The following is a 19,064-nucleotide window of genomic DNA, read 5'->3' on the forward strand; positions in this document are numbered from 1 at the left end:
GCTCAATCATAACTCTGTCCGCTCAATCTTATGCCTTAAATTTGTTTAACTTGGAGGATCCAGGGGAATGTCAGTATGGTCAGCTGTATGATATACCTTTTTCTGTTAAATATGGTGCTTACAGTAGCAGGCCAGATGCTTTACAGAATCCTGGTCATGCTAATACTGTGGAAACGTGGTTTATCAAGTGAAGTTCACCTTACCTAAAGAAATAATTGAAGAAAGATGAGGAACAGCAAAGAACTCTCATCAACTGCCTTCATTACATTCACCTGCTATAGAGTAACATGACTGGTGTTCAAACCATCATTCAATTAGAAGCAAATTTAGCTCTAAACTCTGACCCAACTTGACTTTGCAAGAATTCATTAACACTTAGGGCAGGCTTGCATTAAAAACCTGTGCTGTTATAATGTCTTAGGAGTGGCACCCCCAGGTTTTAGGTGAGGCTCTGCTCCTGGCCTCCCTTCTTGGCTCCTGTCTGCTGGCCTGCAGTGGGTGCTCCTCTTCTGGCCCTGCTGTGGGCAAGGGCACTGGGCATAGGGAACTGTGCATGGGTTTTGGGGGAGACATGCTGTGGTTCACAACCTGCAACCAACAATACAGAGGTTGAGAACCACTGGTCTAAATCACTTGAAAATTGCTGAGCCTCTTGGTGGACCACTTAATGATCTTTGCAAATGTTGTTTGTGCCATTAGCTAGCTATTGTAAAGCACTTTGGATAAAAGTGCTATATTAAAAAAACCTTAACATTTTTCTACAAATAAAAGCACACAAACTCGTATTTAAATATCAGTAGTCTTATCTTTCTATTGCAATGGATGTGCCCTCTTTCCCCCACCACAGCAGCCACAAAGCTGAGGCTGGGAAGGAGAGACGATTGTCCCTGGCAGCCCCAGCCCTGGAGCTGGGGGAAGTCACCTCTTTCTCTGGCCGCTGCAGCCCTACATGTTTCAAATTCCGCTGCCTCCTCACCTCACTGCCCCTTCCCACCTACCCTCACATCCCTTCAAGGCCACCACCTCACCTTACATGTGCATCTTCTGCAGGGTTCAGGCACCTAATTAGTGGAGCCATGCCTGCATCTTAGAGGGAACTATCCATGGACCACCTGAATGGACCTTGGTTCATGGACCACAGTTTGAGAACCTGTGGTCTAGATAATATTTATTCCTGCCTTGAGTGCAAGGGACTGCACTCCTTTCCAGTCCTACAAGTCTGATTGCACACTTGTTTGTTGCCTTTAGTTCTGAGTGCCTTGTAAGAGGATAGTGTAACTGTCTTCTGACTTCTTGTATTTGTCATGCCTCAATTACAGATGTGAACAACACATCTCGAACAACAGTTATGAAAAGGTAAGTAACCTTTCTTCGAGTGCTTGTTCATGTCCGTTGCACATTAGGTGAATTACAAGCTTACCTTTGGAGGCAGGTAGGAGTCATGAGATGATCGGAGGACCACCCTGCCAACAGGGAACTGGGGGGTGCGAGTAGGAGAACACCTTTCCAGACCTTTGAGGAATTGCCCCACCATTGGGTAGGAGAAAATTGAGCTGCTTGAAAACCCTGGGTGGAAGGTGGAGGTAGCTGCCAGGTGCACCTTAATAGAGGATGGGGCCAGCCCTTGCTGCTTGAGGTGCAGTAGGTATTCTAGAATGGCTGGCACCGGGGCCTGGTGTGGCTGCACTTCTTGTGACCCACACCAGCATGAGAACCTCTTCCACTTGGCTAAGTCAGTCACCCTGGTAGAGGGCTTCCTACTACCAAGCAGAACCTGCTGCACAGGAAGGGAGCACTGGCTCTCCAAAGTGTTTAACTGCATAGCTTCCATGCTGTCAGATGCAGTACTTGCAGGTCAAGGTGGAGAAGCCACCCTCCGTCCTGCATAATGAGGTCCCAGTGTAGGGGAAGGGTTACTGGGGCCTCCACTGACAGCTCCAGGAGCATGGTGAACCAGTGCTGGCAGGCCCAGGCCAGGTGATGAGAATGATCGATGCCCTATCTCTGTGCACCTTGTGCACCAGGGGAATTGATGGAAAGGCATATTTCAATTCCCTTCCCCACAGGATCACGAATGCATCAGCTATTGTGGGCCATGACCCTGGAACGAGCAGAATTGCAGGCACTGGGTGTTGCCCTCAGTAGCGAACAGGTCCATCTGGGGAAACTCCCACTTTCGGAAGAGCAAAAACACATCTGCTCTGAGCGTCCACTTGTGCATGCGGTCGGACCTGCTGAGGTGGTCTGCTAGCCTGTTTTTCTTCCCCGGGAGGTACACAGCCTGTAGGTGAATGGTGTGGGTTATGCAAAAGTTCTGGAGGAGGAGAGCCTCATGGCAGAGTGGGGAGGAATGGGCTCTGCCCTGCTTTTTTATGTAAAACATGGTCGTGTTGTCTGTCAGGACTGTCACGCTGTGACCACTCAGTGACGTGAAAGGTCTGGCAGGCTAAACGAACCACCCTGAGCTCCTTCACATTGATACAGAGCAATTGCTCCGCCCCCAACCACATGCCCTGGGTCCTGAGGTCCCCTAGGTGCGCCCCTCATCCAAGGTCTGATGCATCTGTTACCAGCATAAAGTCTGGCTGTTTTGCGGCAAAGAGGGTGCCTTCACAAACCGTACTCTGAGACTGCCATCACATCAGGGATTCCAGCATGTCCCCCGGGACTGTCACTATCAAGTCTAGGGGGTCCCTGCCAGGACAGTATACATGGGCAAGCCAAGCCTGCAGAGTCCTGAGTCTGTCTGGCATGCTTGACCACGTGTGCAAGCTGCCTTAGGCATGAGGAAATCGCAGGAGTAGAACCCTTTCCCCCTTAGGTCTAAGGCTACTATCTGTACCGCCCCTGCCTCTAGGAGTGAATGAACTTCCTTTTCTAGAAGATGCTCTGAGAAGGGTCCCTGAAGGAGGACAGGGAAGCGGGGTGGGGGTTAAGAAGGGAGGAAAACTGTAGTATGTACCCACTTTGCACCATGTATAACACCCCATGGGCTGTTGTAATGCTGGACCATGCATGAGAGAAGTGGGACAGGTGGTTGAGGAAACAAGGGGATGGATCTGGTAGTTGATCTGATATGCACCTTCAAAAGCCTGGCTTAGGGCCCAGCTGAGATTTATGTTGGCCTTTGCTCTGGCCCAGCCTATTGGAGTTGTTGCATCACCTCTTGTCTCCACCTCGCCTGCGGTAAGGCTCCCGTCAAGGATGAGGCTGGCGCTGGGGAGGAGGTTGTGGCTTAAATGGCTTCCTCTGAGTCGCCAGGGTATGCATACCCAGTGAATTGAGTGTAGCTCTAGTGTCCTTGAGGCTATGCAGCTTTGCGTCCGTCTGGTCTGAGAAGAGTCCGGACCCTTCGAAAGGAAGGTCCTGGAGCGAATTCTGGACCTCGAGTCTGGTCTCCAGCTGCTGAAGCCACACTCAACCCAACACGATTGTCCTGACTGCTGCGTCCGCTGAGTCCAAGGACGCTTGGAGGGAGGTTTTCACTATGGCATTGCCTTCCTCCACCAAGGCTGTGAACTCCTGCTGAGAGCCCTGTGGGAGGTTATCCCAAAACTTCCCCACTGCTGCCCAGGAGTTGAAGTTACGCCTGTTGAGGATGGCCTGCTGTTTAGCAATCTTCAACTGAAGGACCCCTGACGAATACACCTTCCTGCCAAACAGATCTGGACGTTTTGCCTCCTTGGCCTTGGGGTCCTTCTGCTCAACCATCTCCTCGGCTTGCAACCCGAAGTTATGGGCCACCTTATGTAGCAGTTTTCGGTGGGCTTTATGGTCTATTGGTGGAGGTCCTGTTACCACTGTGCCTGCTACTGCTTCATCCGGGAATGACAAGAAAGTTAGCAGCTGCTCAGCTTCTTCCGGCTGGTTCCCCTGGTTCCCCTCCCTTAAGGGAAGGGGTTCTGGCTTGGCCTGGAGACAGTGGTCATGGGGTGGCACTGGACACGGTGCTGGTCTCTCCGGTCTCTCGCTCAGCGAGGCCGCAAGTGGCTTGGACACCATAGCTTCCCTTACAGAAGAGCGTCAGTGCGGGGACTGGGATTTCTGTACCAAATAGCTGGCCCTAGTGGTAGCATCTTGACACTGGTGGTAGGCCCAAGGGGTCCAGAAGGGCCAGTGCCCTGGCGGTTCCCATTGTGGTTGCCATCCAGTTTGTTGATACCTACTGCGGAGCCTGCTGCGGGTAGCTGTATCAGTCCGAGTCGGCGCCGGACTCCAGCGATGCCGAGCACGAGGGCCATGGTGGTGCCGTTGATCTGTGTCAGTGGGAGGCTGACAATTGGCTTCTTGCTGATTGAGAGTGGGACTTGTGCCGATGATCCCGCGACCGGAACTGGTGCCTTCTGGGAGCCCTCGGCGACTCCTGGCTCGTCTCCTCCTGGTGCCTGTCCCGGGGAAGCGCTGGGAAGCCCCAGGTGTCCTGCACTAATCCCTATGTGTTGACTCGCCTCCGGTACCGAGACTTCCCTCGGAGTGAAGGGTAACTGGGAGTCTTCTGACTCTGAGCTTGACTGAGACCAACGCCGGGAGCAGTGCTAGAATGGTGACCTCGAGGGGCGCGCCATTGCCGGCTTTCCCTTTGGTGGCACCCTGGGTTTGGGTGCCGGAGGCTTCTCCCTGGCCAGGAGAGGGCTCGCTGTTGACAATCCAATGAGGTCTTTTGCAGCCTTAAAGGTGTCAGGCGTGGATGGCTGATCTGTTACGCCCTCGAGTCCTTCATCTGCACTGAGTTCACTTTTGGATGGACTCGATGGGATTTGTGGCGCTGGTGCCACCAGTGCCAAAGTCGGTTCAGTGTCCATCCCGCTCTGTCTGGTACCCGGTTCCTGATATGGTGCTGGTTTCCTTTGTGAGGAGCGTCCACGCCCCTCCTTTGGTTTTGCCTTGGGCCACACCAGGGAAGATGCGTGGTACTGGGGCCTACTATGGTGTCCCAAGGCCAACGGCTTGTGGTGCTTGGCCGGCACTGGGTCTCTTTACGACTCTGGGGCACTCCGCGCCGAGGAGGCTGGGGCTGGCATCAGGCATTCCGGGCCTGGTGGCTGCAGTGCAGCCTCCATCAGCAACTGCTTTAAGCTAAAGTCTCTCTTTGTTCTCAGCTTAAAGGCCTTGCAGATCTTACACTTCTGTGTTTGGTGAGCTTCCCCCAGGCAACGTAGACAACAGACTAACCGGCATAGGCTTACAGCACGTGGCGCAAACCTTAAACCCTTGGGTCTGCGGTATGCTCTGCGGCCTGGGGCGGGTGCTGGAATCCTCCAAGCAGCTAATCTATTAGTGTCCAACAACAATGAAACACTAACAAACTGATAACAGCTATGTACTTCTAATGCTAAGGGATTGCTTCTCCTATGACAGCAAGAGGTTGTTCCAACGCCACCCCGGATGGTAAGAAGGAACTGGAGGGGGTTGGGCCGGCGAGGCTATATATACATGGCACAGTGGCGCCACTCTGGCGGGGGCCCTGGCGGGAGCCACAAGGGAAAAAGTTTCAGATACTTGTGTGCACAGCGCGCACACCTAATGTGGAATGGATATGAACAAGCACTCGAAGAATATTGGTTTGATTAGTTTATCAAGCCTGTTTTAAAATAGTCACTCAATGTAAAATATTAGTAAAATGATAAGTCAGAAGCATATGTTAAAAACTCACCATAATAGTAGTAAATATTTAAATTTCATAGTGACTCTTGTCTAATAAGCGAATTAAGTGTGCGTGTGTTTTAAATGGTCAATATTTGGAAACTAGACTTCTTGGCCAAAATGAACGCTAAATATAGATTGAAAGGGATAGTCGGTTTCATAGCTGTGTTTATGGGTCCTGTGGGAGTTTGCTGGGTCTAAAAGTGCGGGGGAAAACTACAAAGCAAGTTTTCTTCTCATACTGGATGCCTTCTTCCATCCTGAACTTTTAGCTGAATATGGTTAAATTGTAAGTAATTTACACTTTATTCTATTGTTTTGCTAATCCATTTAGTCTTGATTTTATTCTTAAGAATTTTTAGGTATTTATTTTACAGAATGGTAACATTACCAAAAATAACTTATGTTTAAAAATATACCGTTATATTTTAATGCTTATGAGGTGGTGGCCTCTAAGCAATATTAAAATACAAATTACAATGACTCACTTAAAAGCTTTGAGGGTTAGTTTAGCCTTGTGAAACTAATTAATAGGAGGCCAGTGACGCTAATATCTTGTTTGTTTCAAGGTGCTGATATGGAAATAAATCATAAAACAGAGCATTCATAACATGCTGTTACGTACAGAAAGTGAGTGTTCAGTGGGGAAACTGGTTTTAAATACTTAAATTCACAAGTTGTAGATTTTTGTAATTAACATGTATCTAAAACTATCAAATCAGTTACTTACATTTATTAGAGCTCAAGTCTTTAGGAGAGGTTTCCTTTAAGTTGTTGCAAGGAAGTCTAACCAAAATGGAAAACGTTTGGGAAAACAACTGCCCTTCTGAAGCTAAAAATAGCAGGAGGCCCTTGTGTGTGAGAGGTGGTGAATCTGTAGAATGCTGCATAACTGTGTCCATAAGCAATACAGCCAGGCATGGATGTGGTCAAAGACAGTAAAGATATAGCTACTGGAAGTTGTTACCTTATATATTCTACTGCATAGAAGCCATCTGTCCTGAAATTACTGTTGCATATATAAAAGCTACTGGATTGAGCTGATTGGTTGCAATTCTAGGTTTTTTGCCTTATTTGTGTATTTTTTTCAGTAACTGCTCAGAATGAAAAAATAAAAAGGAGCTGTACTCATTTTCATGACATTTCCCCTCAATTGAATCAAGAGTTAGCTCTGTAAATACGTGGACAGAAAGAGTAATCAGTCTTGTTTTCCCTTATGAGTGCTAGTCCCCTTTCAAAAAACACCTGAACTAGTTAGGAGCCAAAGTTTCACTGAAAATCAATGGATAGTTATTTGGCTGTGTCTCCAACTTTGGGAGTGACACAGAGCAGCGTGAGTTGGCATGATGCTATTGCTATCTGCTGCACGTGCCTGGCAGGAAACAGCCCCCGTTTTCCCCATGACTCTTATTAAAATGTTGGTACAGAGGGAACCTGCTCTTCATGATGTCATACTATGGAAAGGATGAGTCAGGAAACTTGCCAGTTGTGTTTGGTAACTGAGTCAAGAAGGAGGGAGCTGGAAAAGGTCCCATGTTTCTAGAGAAAATGTACTTTTGAACATTACCCAGACTAGTGTGGGTACCAGTGCTGAAAGATCACCAGCATAAATGGTAACATTGAGTAGACTTTTATGGGCTTCGGTATGGTAAAGGCCTGATAAAAGCTTGTATGCCTGGTTGACTCTGGCCATCTCTAATCCCTCTATAGATATCTTTTTCCATAACTCTGAATATGTATTTGTTAAAACATACATGTGATTCACAGTTTCCAAGCAGTGGGGCTTTCTATCCCTGATGCAGAGAAGCCATCGGGGCAGCTAAATCCCTTCTAATTCTTTCTTAAAGGTGAGGGGGAATAAGAGTTTTTATACTCTGCAATGATATCAGAAGGGGCCCATAGTTAGTCAAGCAGTCTCTTTTGGGTAGCTAATAGCTGCAGTTTCAAATTCCTTATTAGCAGAGATAGAACTGGAGCCTCACACCTCTGAGTGATTGAAAATTGATAAGATGTAATCCACTCTATATACATAGGATGTGATTTCTAAATGTCATTTTGTTAATTTGTGAATGTAAATTTCTAACACTTCCAAGGGCCTTGTGCTCATTGAGAGCTAAGCTTATGGCAAAGATGAGGTGTTAAAGGGTATGTCTACACTGCAATTAGAAACCCATGCCAGCTGACTCAGGCACATGGTGTTCAGATAAAGGGACTGCCTAATTGCAGCACAAGCTCTGGGACCCTCCCACCACACTGAGCTCTACAACCCAGGTTCCAGCCTGAGCCTAAATGTCCACACTGCAATTAAAGACCCCTTAACTTGAGTCAACTGGCACAGGCCAGTCATGGGTTTTTAAATGCAGTGTAGACATATCCAAAATTAAGCTGGATATCCGAGAATACCAGAATAATTACCTTAAGGCATGGAAACTGTGTTTTCTTCAAGAATTGTCTGACCTTCTTTGGAAGGGCACAGGCCTATGCTACCAGCCCAGACCCTTTTCAAAGTAGGTCATGTGTGTCAACCAAATCTAAAATAAAGAAAGAAGAGCAATTATGGCAAGCTATAACTTTTGGCTGACCACCCCAACCCCAATCATTTGTTTAACCAAGAAAAAACAAGCCACAGTAATGTATCAATATTTACAAGCAAATGAATGAACTTGTCATTGTAACCCTTCTCCTTCACTCCCTTACCTGCTCCCTTGATTTTTACTTATCACATATCCTTAGTACTTAGATTGTGAGATAATCAGGGGAGAAGCTAGGGACTTTTGCCATTGACTTCAATGGGGCCAGGATTTCACCCTGTTTTATTGGTCTGTAAAGTACCTTCTAGGCTTTGGATGTTATACAAATAAGTAATAATTTACACCTGAATCAATGCAGGAGCTAGAAAGGTGGAACAGTGTGCTACAATATTCTGATGTGGCAATTAACTTTCACACTTGAGGATCTCGAACAATAAACTAGAAATGTTAACTAGTGAGTTGCTCACAACTTATATTGGTCCTTTCCTGAAAGGTTCTGAATATCTCCTACAAAGTCCTAATCATCCTCAACTCCCACTGATTTTAGTGAGAGTTAAAGGAGCTCAGCACCTTACAGGATCAGGCCCCTTAACAGTAGTCATTATTTCCAATATCCATGTTTTCTTTTAGGTACAATGGAGAGTTCTTCTCTGGAAATTGATTTACCTGATACCAATGAAGAAGGAAAACTTTATGTGGTTGATTCCTTAAACAACCTAAACAAACTGCATCTATGTTCCGATGGATCTCAACACCTGTTAAGTATGTATGCCAGAAAATGCTTGGCAACTATTCTCAATATACACTAGGTAAAAAAAAAAAGACATGTACAGATGTATTTGATAATTTAAACTACTGCTTATTATTCTGGGATTTATTTACCATATAAATACATGCACTACACATTTTAACAAAATGGGCCAGATTCCCAGCTGGTGTAAATCCAAATGATGTATTTCCACCGATGTCAACAGTGCTATGTCAATTTACAACAACTAAGGATCTGACTTAAGTGTACTTCAACTCAGGCATTTAAAGGAAATTGAATTCTGATAAGAGATAGCTATGACAAAAACGACCGGCACAACTGGAATCATGTGCACAGAACGCATAGGACCAGTGGTCTAACTACTCCAGTAACCTGTAGGTAACAATTGCCAGTACAAGATTCTTGTTGGTGACGTCCACAGCATGGCTAAGTATTCTCTGTGGAAACTGAGCTACCTTTCCATTCCTAGCTGGGCCCTTCACGTCTTGTCAGAGGCACATGGGTGCGACATGTAATAAGCCTGTACTGTCATTCCCAATATGTATCCATTGTGGGAATAAAAATGATGCCCTCTTTCTTCTGTCTGGCAATTTTCACAATTATTAAAATACACACAAAAGCTTAAAAGGAAAAAAAAAAGTGGCAACTAAAAGTATTGTGATCCTCAGGAGGGGCACCAGGGTTTTTGGCACCCTTCCACGCTCCCAGTCGGCGGCAATTCTGCGGCGGGGGGGGCCCTTCCACACTCCCGGTCTTCGGGGCACTTCAGCAGTGGGTCCTGGAGCTAGAGAAGGACCCGCCGCCGAAGACTCGGAGTGCAGAAGGACCCCCTGCCGCCGAATTACCGCTGAGGGCGGCAAAATGCTGCCCCCCCCAAATCCTGGCATCCTAGGCGACCGGCTAGGTCACCTAAATGGAAGCGCCGGCCTTAGTCATTCCTTAAAAGCAAAAACAGGATCACCATCACCTGATGATCCCAGCCATTCCTGAGGTATTCGATGAACCTTCTTTAGATCTTAATTCATGGAACTTATTTCAAACACATTCAGAATTGTACTATCCTCCTGATTTTACTGCTTTTATGCACTTTATCTTTGACTCACACATGGCAACAAGAATATTTTTAGCCAGCAATATTCAAGATGTTTGACTCTTTTGTGATCTGGAAGCACTTTACAAATGGCAGTTTCTTGGCAGCATTCCACATTATGCTATTTAAGGAGGTACAGTATTCTGTAGTTTTCTCCTTAGTTTAGCAGCACAATTTGTACTTTTGAAATTTGGCTGAAGAGTAGCTGTACAGTAAAACTCATAATCAAGTAGGCTTCAAATAGGACAAAAATGCAGATAGCCACTCAACCACTACCTTGCTTGATTTTATACATGTATGAATAATGCTGGGAGAAATGATATAGGTGACACTTGAGCTTTGATGGAAGATGAGTTAGAAAGACATCAACATCTTAGCCCAGGGGCTGAATATTTTTCTGATGTTAATTACTATAGTGATGCAGCTGCAGACACCAGGATCCCATACTGAAAATTATAGAAATCTGCCACGGTATTGTCTTATGTAGGCGATCCTCATTTTAACAAGAAATGGCACAGAATGAATCAATTCTAGTGTCAGATCATTTCTCTTTTGCCTACCTAGATTCTCCCTGTAATTTTAAATAGATGTTGTTCTTCACTTCTGGACTAAATTGTTATACAGTACCCTTGGTGCAGTTAAACAGTTATCTACAGATGGCTGCATTTCAGCAGAAAATGAAAGCAGTGCTATGTATAGTTTGTATGCCAATTTTCCTCTTTCTCTGATATATTTTAGATGTTTCTTTAATGCCTGGAGTTTTATGTAAGTATCTGCCCTCACACCAGTAGAATATATTCCAAGAGACTGCCCTATTTACAATCCTCAGCTGCTGTACCAAGAAATGTTATATTCTGGATCTCTTTGGTACAGAACTATTAAGATCATAGAATCATAGGACTGGAAGGAACCTAGTCCAGTCCTGTGTGCTGAGGCAGAACTCGGTATTATCTAGACCTCCCTGACAGGTGTTTGATTAACCTGCTCATAAAACCCTTCAATGATGAAGATTCTACAACCTCCTTAGGTAATTTGTTCTCCTACCCTTAACAATCAGGATTTTCCCCCCTAATGTCAGCCTAAATTCCTCTTGCTGCAATTTAAGCCCATGGCTTCCTGCTCTGTCCTCAGTGGTTAAGGACAATTTATCACCCTCCTTTTATAACAACCTCTTACATACTTTGAGTGTTGTCATGCTCCCCCCCGTCTTCTCTTCTCCAGTTTTTTTCAATCTTTCCTCCAAGGTCACATTTTCTTGACCTTTAATCCTTTTTATTGCTCTCCTCTGGACTTTCTCCAATTTGTCCACGTCTTGTGCGCCCACCTTATAGTAGCTTCATCTAGGCTATATTTCTCTAGTTTGTCTGTGAAAAAGTTCTGTGAGATGGTAGCAAAAGCCTTACTCCAGTCAAGCTATACTACATCTACTGCTTCCACACCTATCCTTGAATGGTGTGAGCATTTTTCACCCTCTGGTAATCATTAAAAATACATGGGACAGTGCTATCATTTTCTACAGAAAATGCCAGATCTGGGTTTTAAAAAAAAGACATTTCTACGGTGCTTTGATGCAGTACCCATAGCATTCCTTTAGCTCAGTAGCTTAATATGATCTGACATAACCAACCCTAAGGCAACACATTAGCCATACATTTAAAGTAGTTTAAAAAAGAAAGGGCTTCTAATTTTGGTAGGTGCTCCACACCGATTACTTCTCGCTTCACAACATAAAATGTTCTCATTGTTTGCAGGTTGACAGGAATCCTTGTTCACTGGTTACTTACAATAGTGTAAGCTGGCACATTTGGCAAGTTGGCTAGTAAGAAGCGTTCATTAGGCAGAGCAGACAAGTGGCATTTATGAGAATTCTATTCATAGCTTGTAATGCTTGAGAGACTGTGAAAGCAGCTCCCCCATCATTATTATTCTGGCTAGGAAGCAATATCAGTGGTGGTGGCATTTAGTACAAATTGTATTTGTTATGAAGGCTGAGGGCATGATAAAAAAAAAAATAAATAAAAGGCTGCAGGCTTTACTTTATCCCCAAACAGGAACACATTAAATACAATAAAAGACAGCAAAAATACTCCTAGAGATCTCTGACTAGTTCAGTGAACTCCTAAACCATAGGTTTACTCATCATCAAAGTGCTGTTATGGCATATACAATCCTTTTTCTTCTTTATCACCATCAGTTTAATTGCAATGCCCTTCAAGAGTCTTACCAGATTCAACACAACACCGATGGAAACTTGGAAATACATTTTTCATAGTAGATAATCATATGAAGCTGTGATTTCTGTCACAGCTTCAGTGTAACCCCACCTTTAACCTCCCCAATGTGGTCTGCTCAAGGACTGCCTGCTCCAGTCTCAAGCCTCTAGCCTTCAGCTCTCTATGAGCAGAGATGCACATCCGTCCTCTTTCCAGATTGGGATTTTAGACTGAGAGTCATAGATTCTAAGACCAGAAGGAACCATTGTGATCATCTAGTCCAGTGGTTGGCAACCTGCAGCCCATGGGCCACATGTGGCCCATTAGGGTAATCTATTGGCAGGCCACAAGACAGTTTGTTTACATTGACCGTCTGCAGGCACAGCTGCCCGCAGCTCCCAGTGGCCGTGGTTCACCATTCCCGGCCAATGGGAGCTGTGGGAAGCAGCGTGGGCTACAGGGACATGCTGGCCACCGCTTCCCACAGCTCCCATTGGCCAGGAATGGTGATCCACGGCCACTGGGAGCTGAGGACTGCTATGTCTGTGGACGGTTAATGTAAACAAACTGTCTTGTCGCCTGCCAACAGATTACCCTGATGGGCTGCAGGCCGCAGGTTGCCCACCACTGATCTAGTCTGACCTCCTGTCTAACACAGGCCACAGAACTTCCCCAAAAGGTCTCCTAGGGCAAATGCTGCCCAAATGGGAAACTAAGGTTCACATAACTCTCGGTTGTGTTCAGGAACTCTGACGAGGATTCAGACCCTGGTTCCCACTATCTTCCGTACCCGTAGGCCCATATCCACTCCACACTTAGCTGTTATATTTTTTATGAGGGACTTGTCCTTTCACCCACCAAAGTTTCTGAAGAGCAGCAAGCTGGCTTGCCCCACAAATTTCAGGGAAGGAGTGGCTAACTGGTTGTCCTTCAGTCCCCATTCTTACATCTGCAGGAGGAGTGGCAAGTGGGCATACCTCTCACTGTCATGCCAAATGTGCTCAGTTTATATATAGTAGATCTGGCTGCAGAAAACAATTCCATTTCATGACAACTTTTGAGGTCTCAAACATTCTTTTCATTCTGCATAGGAACAAACCAAAACATTCCGAATGTTTTCACAAAATGGAATTGTGTTGGGAAAAAAAGGCCATTTGCAGATTCCAAAAATGTCAGTTTTCTATTTGCATCTCCCATTCTCTCTGTTTTCCTGGAAGTGCCAGGAGAGTCCATCTTGGACCTTGTGAACTTGGCAGGCAAAAATTTCAGTGAAACAATATATTTAAAGAAAATGTCCCAACAAGTTCTAATATAGTCTAACTTTCAGCCCTGCCCATTCAGCCTGAACCTGGGAAAGTAAAACTGTATTCTTCCTTTCTCATGTTACATTGCAAGAAATAAGGGTTCTACAGGCCAAATTAGGCTCTCAGCCTGTGCAGGCCCATTGCTGTCAGCAGAGTTGCACAGAGGTAACCGATGGGAAGTTAGCTAGCCAGATAGTTGATGATTCACAATGTGGAAAGGAATGTTGCTCACACTTTCTTAGCTGTATGGCCCTAGTGGTTATCAGGAGTGAAAAGCAGCAAAATATTTGTTGTGACTAAGGTGAGCCACTAGAACTCTGAATACATAAAGGGAGTTAAGTAAGCACTGCCATTTTTACATATCTCCTTTTTGGAATAGGACTGCAATTTAACAGGAGAGAGCTAAAGTTATTAATAACATGGTACCTGTATCCTGCTTAGAAACAGAGATGGATCCAAGTCAGAAAGGTTGGACTTGGCTCTGAACATTCTCAAAGTTTGGGTGTATCTGGCATCTCTCTGCTTAGAACCAGAGGCATTTTGTTATTTGTTTTCCTAATAACTTCCCATCAATTTCATATTGGAATATTATTTTCATTCCATAGCAGCCCAGGAGGAAGAGAACACTGGCGGTTTGATGACATGGAGCAGCATAAGTTGCCAACATTTGTTCTTCGTCACACTGATCATTATTTTGATTGTCAGTTTGGCGCTTGTTTCATTTGTAATATTCTTAACAAGTAAGTAAAGTATTTATGATTCTTGTAAATAACATGGCCTGTCAAGGGTAGGAAGTGTTGGACTATATTGGGCTCCATTGTAACAAGCTATTGTAAAATTGGATTGGTAATTGGCATTAGGCATTGAATCTGTGGAACCTCTGGATCTAAAAGCACAACCTTCTAGTCCAGTAGTTCTCAACCTATCTACAATTGTGGGCCATATATGCAGCCCATGTTTTATGTGTGCCCCATCCGATACTACCTGTATGGCACTGAGGATGTCACTTGGGCCACAGCTCTGTGCTAATTGGGCTGCAAGTGGCCTGTGAGCTTCAGGTTGAGAGCCACTGTTTTAGTTCCTGAGCTAAGGGGACTAGAAGCCACTTCTGAGACTTCAGACTTACAAACCTCTCCAATCCAACTACTAGAGTGGCTAGAAAGTCACACTGTGTAAGCAGGAGCTTACAACACTATTGTATTGAATCATTTAAATATTTTGCATTTTGAATGGCTGTGCAATGCAGCCTTGCACTGGGAAGGCTAGTGATGTTTCTTAGGGTATGTCTACACTACCCACCAGATCAGCAGGCAGCAATTGATCCAGCAGGGGTTGATTTATTGCATCTAGTCTAGACATGATAAATCAACCCCCAAGAGCTCTCCCGTTGATTCCTGTACTCCGCAGAGTCGACGGTTGAGCGGCAGCAGTTGACTCACCACAGTGAGGACATCGTGGTGAGTAGGTCTAAGTATGTCGACTTATGCAACTTCAGCTACGTGAATAACATAGCTTAACTTAGATCGAGCCCCCTCCCAGTGAAGGCTAGGCCTTACAAACTAAAACCTTGATAAATGGTGTCCCAAGATGGGAGAGTTGGGAAGTGACAGATGTTCACTGGAATGTGTCTTGACAGGGAGGTCAAAGAATTATTCAGATTTGCTTGCTTAGCCCCAGAACAAGGATTTGGGTGGCTCTCTCCCTAGCACTGCAACAGTGTTAAACTCGAATCCATTCCCTCAGGACAAGGGATAGAAATTAAGCTAAAAATGTCTTGTAGGGGGCTGCTGCTGTGTGCTAACTTACCTGAATTAAGCCAGGCTGGCAGGGCAACTTTTAAAAAGCTAGTTTCTTTCTATGCTACTTCATCAGCAGAGCCCAACAACAGGTTATCAATGTGACCCATACCTTAAAGGAGGATTTTAAACAACCTGCATTTAATCTTGACATAAGAACAGTAGTTGAAATATAGCTCAGCAGAGCTAGGCTATGGTTCCTGGAAATGTTGATTGTAAAGCAGAGTGTTTCCTTTTCAAGTAGATTGTGTTGTCAGGGCATGTTTTGAAAACTTTCTTTTTCTTCTCTAGAATAATTTTGTTCCTGGTGTAATTCCATTAAGGCTGATGGAGTAACATGGGGGGTGGGGGTGTGAATTTAGGTCAGTTAACATGGAGATAATTCAGTGTGTGTTATTCAGAGAGGGCTTCAGATTCCAGTGCTAAGAGCTAAGTGGAAATAATCTGGAACAAAGAATTCCCCAAACAAAAAGAGCCTGAAAAATCAGACGTGATCTCAGAATTGGCTAATAGCATCACCTCTGTGGGGATAATTATCCATTTATTGCAGGGGTGGCCAACCTGAGCCTGAGAGGGAGCCAGAATTTACCAATGTACATTTACCAAAGAGCCACAGTAATATGTCAGCAGCCCCCTTCCCCCCCCAGCGCATCCTGCCCACCAGCAGCCCTGCTGATCAGTGCCACCCCCTCACTCCCTGCACCTTCCGATCAGCTGTTTCATGAGGTGCAGGAGGCTCTGGGAGGGGTGGGGAAGAGGAGAGCGAGCATGTGGCAGAGCCAGAGGTTGAGCGGTGAGCACCCTCCGGCACACTGGAAAGCTGGCACCTGTAGCTTCAGCCCCAGAGTCGGTGCCTATACAAGGAGCCGCATGTGGTTCCGGAGCCACAGGTTGGCCACCCCTGATTTATAGGCCAGTAATGCTGCCAAGCCAACAGCCACAGGCTACCTCTGAATCCCAGGGACCCACCAGTTTGGTTTTCACTGCTCATGCAGTGGTGTTAGATAGGGTGAGGTGCATTCTGCTAACTGAGGATGCTGTGGTGAGAAGAACTTGAGGCCCTTGGGCAGCAGGATGTTTCCCCCTATGTTGTGGCTCTAGCTGGGGCACATCACAGGTTCCTCACTCTTTTTTTTAACAGGAAACTTTCATCCACTGGTCCCTGAACTGCCTCCACTAACGGCAGTTCTGGACTCGTAAGAGAGCCTGCTGGCAAAGCAGATGACTGTCAAGGAAGTAAAGGCTGCACAGGGAATCTTGTATGTTGTACCTGGGAAGTTCAACTAAATTGCTTTACGATGACGCCAAATTTGCTTAAACAGGATGTGTCCCTGTTGCACGTATTGGCTTTATATTATGTATAACTGAATGAGTAATGTTGCTGTGTAATGACTAGGTAGCAGAGAGGGTAAGGGACCCACTACTACAGTTGATTATAGGAGTTCTTCTTGGACCCAAAGGGGTAGAGGCTTGTTTTTTGGGAGCTGAAGTTAAGTTTTTTCTCCTAGCCATAAGGTTTATCTAGTGTTATGTCTGTAATCCACAAAGTCATCAAGGATTGGCACCCTGCTGTTGGATTTAAGCTATCAAACTCACAACCTTGGTGAGAGTTTTGTCTAACTAGAGAAGGCCCAAGTACATAATGTACTGGGCTTGATAGATATAGAAAAATAAACGAGTGATATTCTTTCTTGTGTTCCACAGAGAGGATGAGAGGCTATTAATACTAACAGCTGTTGGAGTTCTCTTAACTCAGATGGTAGAGGCCTAGGCTTTGGGAAATGAAGGGTTCTGTTTCTAGTCCTAAATCTGATTTATTTAGGGATTGTGCCTGAAGGGACGTATGAATGTGTTGTGTCCAGACATAGGGATAAATCTTACAGACCTTAAATTAGCAAATCTTCTATGGATGGTAATGAGAGGGTTGCCCGCCTTAAAACAGTATATGCTGACTCTTAAGCAGTAAATTTTATTGCATTATACTACACCAGAATGAAAAACAAAAATCTGTTGTAAAAGATTTCAGTCAGCCCATAACTTCTCCACACACCACCTTTTCCAACTAAGCTTCTGAACTTGCTATCATATTATGTCTCTGACAGAATAATTTCCCATTCAATTTCCCACAGGGATGCACCAAGTGACAATGATCCACTTAGTTTAAATGTTACCAGTTTAACATAATGTCCTTTCCTTTTAAAGTTCACACTGGCAACAGGATGGATGAAGTGACAAGCAGACTAGCATCTGAAAGGAAGAACACAGAAAATCTTCAGAATATAAACAGTATGATATTAAAGCATCTAAACCAATCAGGAATTATGGAGAAGGAAGAAAATCTCTTCACAGGTCAAACACCATCCACTCCTTATCTTCGTAACTATTTATTTCCCCGTTCAAAGCTGGATGCAACAGTGCAGTAGATCCCCTGTGCAATGAAAACTGTTCTTTGTCTATTCATTTCCTTTCAACTGTACTCCCATGTAACCAGGTGCGTTATTTAATTATTCAGATTTAGCAGGTGCCATAATACTTGAAAAGCAACCTGAAGAGAATGAAGCTATTAACACTGTACAGATTTACATCCACGTAGCTTGAATATATGGATGATGCAACACGTTTAGCTCTGGCATTTGACTCTGAAATGCTTTACTACAGCTCCGCTCCTGCAAATAGCTCTCTCTGTGAGCAAAGTATCTTGCAGGATCTGGGCCCAAATTTCTAACAGTTTCTAAATTAGAAACAGAAAATAGTACCTGATCCTGGTTTATGTGTGTAAAGTTCTGCAGGATTGAGCAATTTACAATGAAAGGGGTGGACCGTCAATGGGTCTTCACACATAGGTGCTGACTCTGTGGGTGCTCTGGGGCTGGAGCGCACCCACGGAAAAAAATTGGTGGGTGCTTAGCCCTGCCCTGCCCCATCCCCCTGCTCCAGCTTGCCTGTGCCTCCGCCTCCTCTGCAAGCGTGCCACTGCATCCTGCTTCTCCCCCTTCCCTCCCAGCGCTTGTGCCACAAAACAGCTGATTTGTGGGTCAGGGAGGGAGGGGGGAGTAGGAGGAGCCCAGTGAGCTGGGGGAAGAGGCGGGGATTTGGGGAAGGGATCCAATAGGGGCAGGGAGGGGAAGGAGTTAGGGTGGGGACTTTGGGGATGGAATGGGGGCAGGGCCAGGGAAAGGGTGAGGTCAGGGCAGGGAAAGGGGTGCAGGCACCCACCGGCCCCCAAGAAAGTTGTCTCTAAGTGGTCGCAGGGTCAGGGCCTCTAGGTTTTACTGCCCACAAAGGTGAATGGCTGTTTTTCTATTAGAGAACAATTCAGTTTTCAGTGAGAAGTGGTTCAACTCAGATCCTTCAGTGTGTCTTTTTATCTGGAGTAAGTTCTACATTACTTATATATTGTTTGTATTAAGAGGATTACACAACTTCTAAAATATACCTGATTCTGCCCTGTGGCCTGATGTTTTACTGCTTCACTAAAAATATCAATATGCTGCTTAGTTTAAAATATCAAAACCTTAAAAAAAATAGATTCTGTAACATGACAAGTCCAGGCCAGTAATGACTGAAGGTGGCTGTCAGTTATTTGTGGCATCATGTGTGAAATGATGGTACCCCAAAATTTGGACCCAAGGCACCCCAATAATTGCTTGCCTATAATTGTAAACCAATTGTTAATTTGGCCCGCTTCAATGGGTAACAGGAGGTGGCCCACCCTAGA

The 19,064-nt window shown here is 45.2% G+C and overlaps 1 protein-coding gene across 3 annotated transcripts; it reads left to right on the top strand.

Moving 5' to 3' along the window:
- Positions 1 to 5,699: 5,699 nt before the first annotated feature.
- On the top strand, positions 5,700 to 18,368 carry LSMEM1 (leucine rich single-pass membrane protein 1). Of its 3 annotated transcripts, none has more exons than XM_030549023.1 (4): positions 5,700 to 5,932; positions 8,805 to 8,936; positions 14,156 to 14,290; positions 17,549 to 18,368. In XM_030549023.1, exons 2-4 carry the CDS (start codon positions 8,810 to 8,812, stop codon positions 17,767 to 17,769), a joined length of 483 nt encoding a protein of 160 aa, XP_030404883.1. In that variant the 5' UTR covers positions 5,700 to 5,932; positions 8,805 to 8,809; the 3' UTR covers positions 17,770 to 18,368. The 3 variants fall into 3 exon arrangements, with proteins under 3 accessions (XP_030404883.1, XP_030404881.1, XP_030404882.1); XM_030549021.1 differs by lacking the exon at positions 5,700 to 5,932 and adding an exon at positions 6,091 to 6,273; XM_030549022.1 differs by lacking the exon at positions 5,700 to 5,932 and adding an exon at positions 6,091 to 6,273 and having other exon boundaries at positions 14,159 to 14,290.
- Positions 18,369 to 19,064: the final 696 nt, after the last annotated feature.

Source organism: Gopherus evgoodei, chromosome 1, assembly GCF_007399415.2.
Source record: "Gopherus evgoodei ecotype Sinaloan lineage chromosome 1, rGopEvg1_v1.p, whole genome shotgun sequence".
Classification (NCBI taxonomy): Eukaryota; Metazoa; Chordata; order Testudines; family Testudinidae; genus Gopherus; species Gopherus evgoodei.